Genomic DNA, 13618 nt, shown 5'->3' with positions numbered 1-13618 from the left:
TTCGCGAACCTCTGTCACCGGAACATCGATTGTGTATAACTTTATAGCAAGTATATTTTTTGTAATACAGTCAGTTTTTTATATTTTTTTAACTGTGTTATAACACGAATATTTTATTTTATATTTATCTCGCTCATAGTTGTAGTATACAAACTATTGCATGAAATTTTTACGTCAAAATCAACTGTAACTAAAGTTATCCATGATACATACTTGCAAGATTATATGGGAAAAGTTATTCCCTATATGTTTGCCAAGACCTACTGCAGACGATTTCAAAAGACACGCACAAGATTTCCAAAAGTTATGGAATATGCCAAATTGTTTTGGAGCCATTGGCGGAAAACACATCATCATACAATCTCCTTACAATACTGGAACCAGTTTTTTTAATTATAAAAAATCATTTAGCATTGTACTAATGGCAGTTTGCGATGCTAATTATATTTTTACTCTTGTTGGTGCTTATGGATCACAAAATGATGGAGGAGTTTTTAAAGAAACAGCTTTTAGAATAGCTTTTAATAACAATGAACTGAAAATACTGAATGATAATTGCTTACCTGGAACTGATAAAAAATTTTCATATTACATGGTTGCAAATAAAGCGTTTCCTTTAAAAAGCTATATTATCCATATCCTGGAACTAAATTAAACAAAACACAAAAAATTTTCAATTATCGTCTTTCTCGAGCATGTCGTGTGATTGAAAATTCTTTTGGAATTCTGGCAAGTCGTTGGCGAATCTTTCGATCAACAATTATTGCAAGTGTTGATACCACAGAATGGATTGTGTGTACTGGATTGTATCTTCATAACTTCCTTCGGATATCAGAATTAAAATTCGAACCAAACAATGCTACATACTGTCCTCCAAATTATGTTAACATGGGATAACAAAGTAAATGTCATATCTGGACAGTGGAGACAATGCGAAGAAAATATTACCTTTCAGAATATGGGAAGAATGGGAGCTAATAATGCTACACGCAAAAATATTACCTTACATGACATGCTTGCTGAGTATTTCATTTCGACAGAAGGCACAGTTCCTTAGCAAAGTTCATACATCATAAGAGGATTATTTTAAACTTAGATATATGCTTTTCTTGCGAGATTTCTAGCTATTACTTTGTGCCTATGCTAATTTAATTTCTTATGATTATTTTATATAATTGTTTCAATACATTTTTTATTATAGCTACGAAATATTGACATTATTTTGCAGAATGTTTATTTTTTTTGTTTTAAATTTTTAAAATAATTTTAATATTAAGTATTATACATTCAGAAAGAAATACATTGTAATTTGATTAATTGTATTATAAAAGACCACGCACTAAACCACGTGAAAATGGGTTCCGGCAAAAATGACTGAATTTGAAATATGTTGTACCCTTTGGGTCACTGAAAAAATGTTTTCTCAGCAAAATGTCAAAAAATGAACAGTTTTGTCGTTTAATATTTTAAAAGCTTGAGGTCAGAGCAGCGAAGATATCGCTTTTGGATCAATGCGCTTATCATTATAAGAAAATAATATAAATTTTTAGTGAACAAAGTAATATATAACAAAATCCAAGATAATACTACCAAGAAAATAAAAATAAACACTTTTGTCATATAAATCAGATATAAGCTATCCATTAAGTTTATTTAGAAATCAACCGATTCAGCCATTATTGAGATCCGATAATCTACATCTACGGAATCTCGCAAACGGCATCTCGCGTAAATAGAGGCACATACACTTGGCGAGACACTATCGTGCCCCTTGATATGCATGATATCATAAATTTTGTAAAGATACATAAATCAACAAAATAACATACTTTCTACTTTGAAAGCGGGATTCTAAGTTGTAGAGCTTTATACAGCTTACTAGAAGTTGATTGTTGCGAGGATCCTGAGCCGGATGGAAGCCCAGCTTTTAATATGTTCGTCTCTCACGAGTGAAACGTTCTCCTAGTTGGGTTCAACGATGTTCACAGTCAGCAGCTGTATAATAAATGTACAATTAATTATAGCACATTATATAAAATTATAAACTAAATAAATAAATAACACTAATAACACATACATACCTGTTGCATTCAATAATTTTGCAATATTGTGCCATGAATTTTGCGTTTTTATTTTGTCCTTATAATCAGGACTTTTTTTATCGTACAGATGTGTACATTTTTCTACTAATTCTATTAAACGGTGATCTGTGTGGTCCATTGTGAAAGAAATCTAGCCTCTTACTGTAACCAAAAAAGTTCAATTAATCAACTTTTACGGATATCTTCATCGGCATTGTAGACTCTTTAATAGGTTCTTTCAGACCAGTCTTTCAACTTCTTACGTTTATGGTTATGGTAACGTTATCTCTATTGGACCCGCTCCTTTAAGGAGCTATATTGACACGAGTAACTATACTACGGTGTGTAACACAGATTGTTCTTTAACATTTATGCCAGAAAGACCAACTTCTCGCACTTGTTACATAATGTACTATTTTTTATACTAGAACATTACAAGCGCGCGCTGCGCGCGCGCTATTTGACTTTTTACTTTAAAAATAATAATAATTGCAATTTAATTTTCTCTATCTTCCGTTTACATTAATCAAACGTCTTCTGCAATTTTAAATAAAAAAATGTAAAGTTTAATTATACATACATACCTACATACCTACCAACATACATACTTACTTGCATACTTACTGCTATCTAGCTACCTAGCTACATATTTTTCTAGTTACGTTCGCTCGTTTGCTCCCTCCCTTCCACCCTTTTTCACTCACTCACTCACACACTCAGTCACTCACTGGCTCACTCCTCGCTCACTTCTCGCTCACTCTTCGCTCACTCGCCAGCTCGCTCACTCCTCGCTCACTCGCTCACCCCTCGCTCACTCCTCGCTTACTCAAGGCTTACTCCCGGCTCACTACTGGCTCACTCCTCGCTCACTCCCGGCTCACTCCCGGCTCACTCCTCGCTCACTCCTCACTCACTCACTCACTCACTCACTCACTCACTTACTCCTCACTCACTTCTTACTCACTCTCATTCACTCACTCACTCACTCCTTACTCACTCCCGGCTCACTCCTCGCTCACTCCTCGCTCACTCACTTACTCACTTCTCGCTCACTCACTCGCTCACTCCTTGCTCACTCCTCGCTCACTCACACGCTCACTCCCGGCTTACTCCTCGCTCACTCCTCGCTCACTTCTCGCTCACTCCTCGCTCACTCCTCGCTCACTCACTCGCTCATTCCTCGCTCACTCCTCGCTCACTCCTCGCTCACTCACTCGCTCACTCCTGGGTCACTCACTCGCTCACTTCTGGCTCACTCCTGGCTCACTCCCGGCTCACTCCCGGCTCACTCCCGACTCACTCCCGGCTCACTCCCGGCTCACTCCCGGCTCACTCCCGACTCACTCCCGGCTCACTCCCGGCTCACTCCCGACTCACTCCCGGCTCACTCCCGGCTTACTCCCGGTTCACTCCCGGCTCACTCCTCGCTCACTCACTCGCTCACTCCTTGCTCACTCCTCGCTCACTCCTCGCTCACTCCCGGCTCACTTCTCGCTCACTCCTCGCTCACTTCTCGCTCACTCCTCGCTCACTTCTCGCTCACTCCTCGCTCACTCACTCGCTCATTCCTCGCTCACTCCTCGCTCACTCCTCGCTCACTCACTCGCTCACTCCTTGCTCACTCACACGCTCACTCCCGGCTTACTCCTCGCTCACTCCTCGCTCACTCACTCACTCACTCCTCGCTCACTCACTCGCTCACTCCTGGCTCACTCCTGGCTCACTCCCGGCTTACTCCCGGTTCACTCCCGGCTCACTCCCGGCTCACTCCCGACTCACTCCCGGCTCACTCCCGGCTCACTCCCGGTTCACTTTCGGCTCACTCCCTGCTCACTCCCGGCTCACTCCCGGCTCACTCCCGGCTCACTCCCGGCTCACTCCCGGTTCACTCCCGGCTCACTCCTCGCTCACTCACTCGCTCACTCCTGGCTCACTCCCGGTTCACTCCCGGCTCACTCCCGGCTCACTCCCGGTTCACTTCCGGCTCACTCCCTGCTCACTCCCGGCTCACTCCCGGCTCACTCCCGGCTCACTCCCGGTTCACTCCCGGCTCACTCCTCGCTCACTCACTCGCTCACTCCTGGCTCACTCCCGGTTCACTCCCGACTCACTCTTGTTTTACTCCTCGCTCACTCCTCGCTCACTCCTCGCTCACTCGCTCACTCCTCGTTCACTCTTCGCTCACTCGCCAGCTCGCTCACGCGCTCACTCCTCGCTCACTCTTCGCTCACTCCCGGCTTATTCCCGGTTCACTCCCGGCTCACTCCTCGCTCACTCCCGACTCACTCTCGGCTCACTCCCGGCTCACTCCCGGCTTACTCCCGGTTCACTTCCGGCTCACTCCTCGCTCACTCCCGACTCACTCCCGGCTCACTCCTCGCTCACTCCTCGCTCACTCTTCGCTCACTCGCCAGCTCGCTCACGCGCTCACTCCTCGCTTACTCCTCGCTCACTCCCGGCTTACTCGCGGCTTACTCCCGGCTCACTCTTGGTTTACTCCTCGCTCACTCCTCGCTCACTCCTCGCTCACTCCTCGCTCACTTGCTCACTCCTCGCTCACTCTTCGCTCACTCGCCAGCTCGCTCACGCGCTCACTCCTCGCTCACTCCTCGCTCACTCCTCGCTCACTCCTCACTCACTCGCTCACTCCTGGTTCACTCTTGGCTCACTCCTGGCTCACTTCCGGCTCACTCCCGGCTCACTCCCGGCTCACTCCCGGCTCACTCCCGGCTCACTCCTCGCTCTCTCCCGGCTTACTCCCGGCTCACTCCTGGCTTACTCCTCGCTCACTCCCGGCTTACTCCCGGTTCACTCCCGGCTTACTCCTTGCTCACTCCTCACTCACTCACTCACTCACTCACTCACTTACTTTTCACTCACTCCTCACTCATTCTTATTCACTCACTCAGTCACTCCTTACTCACTCTTCACTCACTCCTTACTCACTCCTCACTCACTCACTCATTCACTTACTTACTCACTTACTCTTCACTCACTCTCATTTACTCACTCACTCATTCACTCACTCACGCACGCACCCCATCCAAGTCGCTAACCCATGTGCACACTGCAAACGAAGTAAAGTTCACATGTGTTTGCAGGTTTTCAATACAATGTCTGGTAACGGAATTAACACTTACTCATTTTACAAGTACACCCATAAAAAAAGTAAACAAAGACATTGCTTCGTTGTGGTCACACACAAACACACACACACACACACACACATTTAAATTTTTGTCTACAAATTATGGATTTCCTACTTACCGACATTTAAAAAAATTTTTTTTGAGTCGCCAAAAATCCTTGCATGTTTTTTTTCACTAAATGAAATTTCCAAAATTTGAACTAAATTGAAGATTGGTCCGTTTCGGAAGCTAAATTATTTGTACATATTTTTATGTCTGAGTTTGTCAGGTATTAAAAAAATTATGATAAACATTTATAAAAATATTTAAAATAAATATTTATACCATTATTATCAAAGAATATAAAAAATATTTCAAGTTTATATAGCACTAGACACCACAGTGCTTCGCGCGCGTTACTTAACTTTTTATTTTTTACCTTTTAAAAATGAATTACAACAATAAATGTATAGATAATATTTATACAAATTTGACAGCTGTCAAAATTCAATTGCAATGACAGCTACTCTTGCAACACGAAGTAAGCGCAGCGAGAGAACCAATTGGCATCGCGGAAAAGCGACAACAATGATCTTCGAGAAATGCGAGCAATCGACTTTACATGCCTTTTTTTAGATAGGATTAATTTTGTTGCTATAAACTTCTGTTTTCAAGACAGTAACATTTTTAGATATTTATCGCTAAATTATTTGCAGTTATCGTATCAAGAAGGCAATAGAAATTTACTTTCAAAATATTAATCTCAAAAACAAAAATTTGGTTTATAATAATTTTATTTATGGTGTACATATTCATCGAAAAGCAACAATGTGAGTATTTACATTTTGTAATACAATGTCTTTTTTTTATGTATATGTAATAATAATTTATTTTTTAAAGATATATCGAATGTTTAGTATCTAGCTTTGAGATGTCATTTATGTTTTCAATAATGTTTGGAGTAGTTGCTATGAGTCTTAATATTTTTCAAGTAAGTTTTATATATATAAATTTATATTTAATAAATATTGTATATCATACTTTTATGTTGTGTTATATTTGTTTAATAACTTCTATTGTGTTTTAAATAATAATTTTGACAACTTAAATTAAAAATTTTAATGACATTTACAGACAAAAAATTTTAATTCTAATTTTGTAATGCTATTGGTGACTATCTTTTAAATTATTTAAATTTTAAACTTATATTTAGGTTTTTTGAATTATTTATTAATCTTATTTTAATAGTTATTGTTGATATTATATTACCTGAAAAAGAAGTTCTAATTTTTATATCAGTTATTGTAAAAAGTAATATCATATTTCTTGATAGTCAATTTGGGAAAATGTCCATATGAAATGTTGAAAGTTCCAAATTTTGAAACCTGGCCTGAAATAATCACACTAGTGCAAATTTACACGGTCCAAAGCTTTTTCCTTTTAAATTTTTGAAAATTTTTATTTTATTTTGGCCTTTTTTATAGATAAATTATTACTTTTTGCTTTAACAGGTATATTTATTGCATTTATAAAGAAATTTTACTCCAAAAAACGTAGGCTATAAATTTAATTTTTCTTTTTTATTATCGAATTATTAAAAAATGCAAAATCTCAAATCGCATGAGTGTGATTAGTATGTATATTGAGTTGCGGTGTGGTTACTGAAGTTAAAGTATTTTTTGCAATAAATTATTCATAGTTTTTTGTGATGAGAGGATCTGATAGATACACTGAAAAAAAAAGTAATATATTTAATAAGATATGTTATTGCGGGCTGCCAATTACAGATATACTCAATACAATAATATATGCTATTGCAGTATCAACATTGTACTTGCATTAATAGCAAATATTATTGTATTGAGTATTTTATGTAGTTGGCAGCCCGCAATCACATATTGGCTATATTACTTTTTTTTCTGTGTATTTCTGAACATCAATATTATTAAATTACTTGTCAATTTAATTTGTGAAATTACACATTCTGATTTTATGTAGTGACCATATTTTAAGACCGACAAAAATACACGTTTATGAATTGAAGATAATAAAAAATTATTTGTTATCAAGATTTGCTGAAGACCGATATAGACGATATTATCTTTCTCTTCATTTTTTGAATTATTTTTAATAATATCACAGTCACAAAAAAGTACCCTGTGCCGTGGACCAGACCAGGTTATTTCCATGTATTTACTGACAATGAATGTCAGTTTTATTCTACCACATATTTTCAGTTTCATATATCAATTTTTTTCCACCCTCAAAAACATCTTAAAAAATCATAAAATTGCAGATTTTTGACTTTTACTCTTACAAACATTAAACTTTGTGATTCAAGATGCTTTTTAACTAACCATTTCTAAATGCCCCATAACCTGATAACCTATTAATAGGAAACCCATTACCTCATAACAAGTGATGAGAAAAATTTAACATAGTACTGTAACTTTGACATTACAACCATCTCCAGTATTTTCTGAGGCAGCAAATTTTTTAATTCCGATACGAGATTTAAATTAAGATCTGATGAGATTCTGTTCAATAAGATAATGCGACATTCTAGGAAATTCTCAATATGAGATGATTCCTTTACTTTAAGAAATGAGGGCTTTCTTGATACAATAAATGCCGACAAACGAACTGCGCGGCTTTAAGTTTTAAGAAAGTAGTCGAAAATTTTTTAGGTCATTACAGAAATAAAGACTACAAAGATTTATACAATTTTTGCCGAGAGACGCTGCTCAGAGTAGACGAGAATTTGCCAGAAAGCCGACTTTATATTGACTCAGTTATTAATTTTCATTCCACTGACGACAAGAAGTATTTCTCTCTCTCTTTTTTTTTAAGTTTTAGTTTATATATTTTTAATAAGTACTGTATGATATAAGTATTGTGATATTATTATTATTAATTACATAATTAATTACAATTATATACGCTTAATAAATGTCCGAAGTGTGTCCATTAAATGTTCGAATTTTGTCCATAAAGTGTCCAAAATTCGTCCATGGACGTCCAGTGAAAGATGTCTTATGGATGTCCAGTGCAGTTGCAAATGGATATACAATGGACGTCCATTGTATATCCATTGTACTCAATATGGATATCCATTGGACGTACACAAAGTTTGGAATGGACGTCCATCGTACATACATAGGATATATTTGTGCTATCTGGGTTACTATCTACCCCGAGATGGCGCATTTTTCGTGAAAAAGATTCACCTACTAGGTGAATAAAAGAGGCTCGCCAAGAACAGAAAACCAAGTACAATTGCATTCACATATATTATAATATTGGACTGATTTCAATAATATACACACATAAAATTTTTATCGACGATCCTGGAACAATCTATATATGCAATTGTAAAAAAATTTTTTAGCATTTCTAGAATAATTATTATAATATGTTATATATAATATGTTAAATTAATATATATAACGTGTTAAAATAATATTATAATCGTGTTAAAATAACATAATATAATATGTTATTGTTACACGTTATATATGTTATATTAACCCATTGGCTGTGTAAGAAAATTTTACTATTTGGGCCAAAAGTGTATTGAAAAAAAAGTTTATAGGATTATTATGAAACTTGGTACCCTTATGTTTTTTAGGTCTCTGAATTCGAATATGATGTCAGATTTACAAAATTCAAGATGGCGGATCCAATATGGCGAATCAAAAATTACAAAAAATAGACGGAATTAGTAGTTTGAAGCGCCATATTGCATCCGCCATTTTTGAATTTTGATTTTATATTCGGATTTAGAAACCCAAAAAACATAAGAGTACTAAATTTAATAAAAATCAGACCATTTTTTGTAATTTTGATCCGCCGTATTGGATCTGCCATTTTTAATTTTGTACATCTGATTTCGGATTCGTAATCAGCGACCCCAGAAACCTCCGAGTAACAAGTTTCAAGCAAATTTAGAAAGTTTTACTTTGTTTTTTCTATGTTGCGGCTATAGCCGTCACACACACTCTTGGCCACTTTTGTTTTTGCGGCTATAGCCGTCATACACAGTCAATGGGTTAACATTATTATAATATTAAAGTAATATATTACATGTATTATTTTGACATTACTTTCTCATTACATTGTTACATAAAAATTATGTCAAATTATAAAATTTACATTTATTTTTATATTAAAATATAACATAATATTTATGTTGCTATTTAATATATACTTAATAAGTTAAATTAACAGAAAAATTTCTGTGGACCGTTTTGGACATGCGATATCTGTTAAATTTAACACAAATTTTTTTACTGTTTAATTAAAAATGTAGTTAAAAATTTTTTAACTATATTTTGTATAATAAATTGTTAAGTAAATTATCTAATTTTAATTGTAATTTAAAAATTAATTTTAACATTCATACTTGTATATTAGTGTTTTCAGATCTTATCATCTGAACTTAATGTTGAGGAATTTCTAATACATTTGATGATAACATTAGCTTTTTATATATACATGTTCTTTGCCAATTATTTGGGACAAAAAGTTACAGATCATTTTAATCTTATATTTATCACTGCGTAAGGAATATCATAGTTTACTATAATTGTTTTGGACTTTAATAATAAATATAAAAATTAACATAATATGCACACATATACATATATGGACTGAAAATTATTTATAAATATTTTTTTTAATTACTTGATATTATGTTACTCCCTGTAGATACGATGTCCGGTGGTACGCAACTTCTATATATATACAAAAATTGATTCAATTTTTGTTATTAAGAAGCAACAAGCCTTTTGATTTGAAAATTGGTAAAATGTCTGTGGGCTCCTTACAATGTTTTGCTACGGTATAAAATATTTTACATATGTTATAATATATTATATTTTAAGATATTTTAAGATAAGAAAATAAAACTATTGTTTTTGTTATAGCTAACAAATGCGACCGTGTCTTATTTTATTGCCATGAATTCTGTTAAAAAATGATGGAAGTTACAATCGATCAATATACATTATTAAAGTGTAAAGTGGGCAAAGAATAATATATTTTATGTTTAATTAAATAGAATGTAATAAATGTATTAATAAATATATTAATATGTAAATTAATATACAGTATGTATATCAAGAGACACGGTATTGTCTCGTATCAAGTGAAAATTCTCAATAAAAATAACGAGCCTACCTTTGTCACGGCGATAAGAAGGGAGAGTTGGATCTAACCATCTGCTCTGAGCAGTGTTTAGTGCTAGAGGTATCTGATTGAAGAGTCTTTGACAAACCCTTCCTGTCGAATCAGAGACAAATTATCTTTAGACTGGCCAAAGTCCAATCAAAAGTAATCAGAGTGAAGAACACAAGAAGAACGGATTGAGACTTATTTCGTGGAATACTACTATTCTTGGCTATCAGTCTCAGATGGTTTTCCAAGAAATATTGGATCTCACAGGAAATAGAACGTTGAACATCTGTAGAGGGTTTTTGTCGACAGCTTTGAGAACATTTGCACGGAAAGAAATGCCAGGGAAATCTTTTGGTGGAGCCCAAGACTGCAGAAGTTTAGAAGTGCAGCATGCTTGGAATAAAGTCAAGAACACGAGTCGTCAATCTAACAGAAACCTTTATCGAAGGTCTCAGAAGGCCTACAAGGATTCTATGGCTAGTGCTAAAAGGGAGAATTAGAGAAAGTTCTGCGAATTGGTAAAGGGCATACCTGAAACAGTTAAACGGCAGGATTTGAGATAAATTCTATAACATTAACATGTTACGTTAAAGGTTTCTTAAATAAGAAAAGACTAAATATTAATAAAATGACATGCGGAATATTTATATAAAATATAATTTAATGAAGTGAATTTAATGAAGAATGAGGGATAATTGATGTATTATCCTTTTCTCTTCTATTTTCACATCTCAGATATAATTCTTTTAAGCTTTTTCTACAATGGAAAATGCAGAAAGTATAATTGAAAGTCGCAAACATAGATAAAAATGTAATATTTATTGCAAGGTTATACGTCATCAAATCAGTACATTGTCTGCCTCAACGATCTTTTTGAGGTAAATGTAATTTTACTTTTACAGTCACTGCATTTAAAAATAAACTTAAAGTAATATGCCTTACCAGATTCGTTACATGAGAATTTTATACACAGGAAAAAAATTACTCTCAAATTGAAACTTTTGTACTCAAATTAACGCAATCATTGTTTTATATATAAGCAATAATATATAACCTTCAAAGAATGATTGTATAATTTTAGATTTTAATTATATTATAATTTTATTTTGATATTATAATACTCACATAAAGAATACAATATGCTTCAATTATAATATCATTTTACAGTTTTTTCATAAATTTCAAAGAAGATGTAGTAAGTATTACTTGTATTTTTTTTTTATACCAAGTACATGTATGAGTGGGGCCTAATTGCGCACATAAACGATCGGACACAGTAATATTTCCCGATCGGACACAATCCCAATTGGATATGGACTTGATTGGACACAGTCCCGATTGCACACCGTCCCGATCGGACACAAACTCTATTGGACACAACAGCGATTGGACACATAACGTTTAAATTGGATACCGAAGCAATTCGCACCCATTTGCACACGGACTTGATTGCACACGACCCGTTTGCACACGGACCCGATTGCACACAATACAATTCCGCATCGCAAAATAACGCAAAAACAACCTAAATAGCACAGAAAATTTAACATAAATTTTCATAAATATTTTACAAACTTATTTTTATAAAATATTTTTTAAAGATTGTATAATTATTTTTCATAAACCATTTAGAAATAATACAAAAATTATTAACAATATATAAAATATATTTTTTAATGTACTAAAGAATATTTATGGTATATAAACTCAAAATATTTTTTATATTTTTTAATAATAATAGCATAAGTATTTATTTTAAATATTTATCATAATTTTTTTATACTTAGCAAACTCAGACATAAAAATATGTACAAAATATTTATCATAAATATTTTTTCTTATAAATATCTTATAGTCGCAAACTCGTGTGATGCAGAGAATGCTTTGCACACACACACACACGGTGAGTGCAAGGGGGGCCTTCGGCCTCCTTCTTGCACCCACCCCATCCAAGTCGCTAACCCATGTACTATCTGCAATGTGGAATCTAGAGAGCCTTTAATCAGAGTGGCGACATAAGATAGGTTCCGCCATGTTTCATCGAAATCGTGCGAGCGAGAAAGAGTTATGTCCGAGCGAGAAAGAGATATGTCCGAGCGAGAAAAAGATATATCCGAGCGAGAAAGAGATATATCTCTGTCTAACATAGTATTGCAAGCTGACAGAAAATTATAAAAATAGTATTGACATTTGTGTAAAATGATTGGATGTACTATACCCTTTTGTAATAACAATTCCATATATATGTACACTATTTATTTCTAATTTTTTCAATAAAAATACAAATATTCAGATTTGAAAATCGGCAGGACCCGATGAAATATAGCGGACTTTCACACTGTGATTAAGCTTTCTAGCGGAATCGTATCGTGTGCAATCGGGTTCGTGTGCAATCGAGTCCGTGTGCAAACGAGTTGGTGTGCAATCGGGTCCATGTGCAATCTAGTTCGTGTGCAATCGGGTTCATGTGCAAACGGATCGGTGCGCAATCGGGTCCGTGTGCAATTGATTCGGTGTTCAATTCAAACGTTATGTGTCCGATCACTGTTGTGTCCAATCGTGTCCGTATCCAATCAGAACTGTGTCCAATCGGGACTGTGTCCAATTAGGAAATACTATTATGTCCAATCGCTTATGTGCGCAATCGGGACAGTCTCAAATGTATCTTTTTTTAATAATATTAATTTGTTTATAAACCTAAAAGTTTAGCTTATCTAGAATATCTTTTAAGGTTAGTGCAACAATTAATATTATCCATTTTAGAATATTAATTTCTCAAACAAATTTTCTATTTTTTTATTGAAATACGTATTTGTCTTCAAGAAATACATTACTTATCCAACTGTGAACCACCGTCAACATTGCTTGACTTCAAAGATTATACGCGACTAAAATACTTTGTAATGATCCATGAATACTTGATGTTTATAAATATGTATTTGTTATAGATCAATTTAATAAATCTTATCAGAAAGATGACACACGTACACTGAGAAAAAAAGTTGTTAGTTTAATAAAATTTTTTAACTAGATTAAATTGTTTTAATTTAATTAAGTATTTATATATTTAAATATTTCATGTATTTAAGTCAGTATTAAATCATAAATATGTGAAATATTAAAAAAATTTTATCAAGTTGAAAAATTTAGTCAAGTTAAAAACATTTTTTTCTCAATGTACAATTAAATAATATTTTTATAAATATAATTTTTTTCTAGTTTTTAATAGGATTA

General features: G+C 34.7%; 1 protein-coding gene and 1 long non-coding RNA gene across 2 annotated transcripts; one reads left to right on the top strand and one right to left on the bottom strand.

Annotated features, from left to right (window-relative positions):
* Window positions 1-1611: 1611 nt before the first annotated feature.
* On the bottom strand, window positions 1612-2555 carry LOC118644272. The gene is made up of 2 exons (XR_004962085.1): window positions 2082-2555; window positions 1612-1995 (listed from the first exon to the last, which is right to left on the bottom strand). It is a non-coding gene; the product is annotated as an uncharacterized LOC118644272 (long non-coding RNA).
* A 3378-nt stretch (window positions 2556-5933) lies between these two features.
* Window positions 5934-10214, top strand: LOC118644271 (odorant receptor 30a-like). The gene is made up of 5 exons (XM_036282429.1): window positions 5934-6039; window positions 6110-6200; window positions 9623-9768; window positions 9917-10049; window positions 10135-10214. The coding sequence occupies exons 2-5, from the start codon at window positions 6141-6143 to the stop codon at window positions 10186-10188; spliced, it is 393 nt and encodes a 130-aa protein (XP_036138322.1). The 5' UTR covers window positions 5934-6039; window positions 6110-6140; the 3' UTR covers window positions 10189-10214.
* The last annotated feature ends 3404 nt before the right edge of the window (window positions 10215-13618 follow it).

Source organism: Monomorium pharaonis, chromosome 2 (genome assembly GCF_013373865.1).
Source record: "Monomorium pharaonis isolate MP-MQ-018 chromosome 2, ASM1337386v2, whole genome shotgun sequence".
Taxonomy (NCBI): Eukaryota; Metazoa; Arthropoda; class Insecta; order Hymenoptera; family Formicidae; genus Monomorium; species Monomorium pharaonis.
This window is presented reverse-complemented; position numbering and strand designations above follow the sequence as displayed.

What these genes read in the sequence shown, in the direction of transcription:
- LOC118644271 (XM_036282429.1), top strand. Translation starts at nt 6,141, where the DNA reads ATGTCATTTATGTTTTCAATAATGTTTGGAGTAGTTGCTATGAGTCTT. An exon ending in TGAGTCTTAATATTTTTCAA is followed by an intron (nt 6,201 to 9,622) that starts GTAAGTTTTATA and finishes CTTGTATATTAG; the next exon opens with TGTTTTCAGATCTTATCATC. An exon ending in CCTTACAATGTTTTGCTACG is followed by an intron (nt 10,050 to 10,134) that starts GTATAAAATATT and finishes TTTTTGTTATAG; the next exon opens with CTAACAAATGCGACCGTGTC.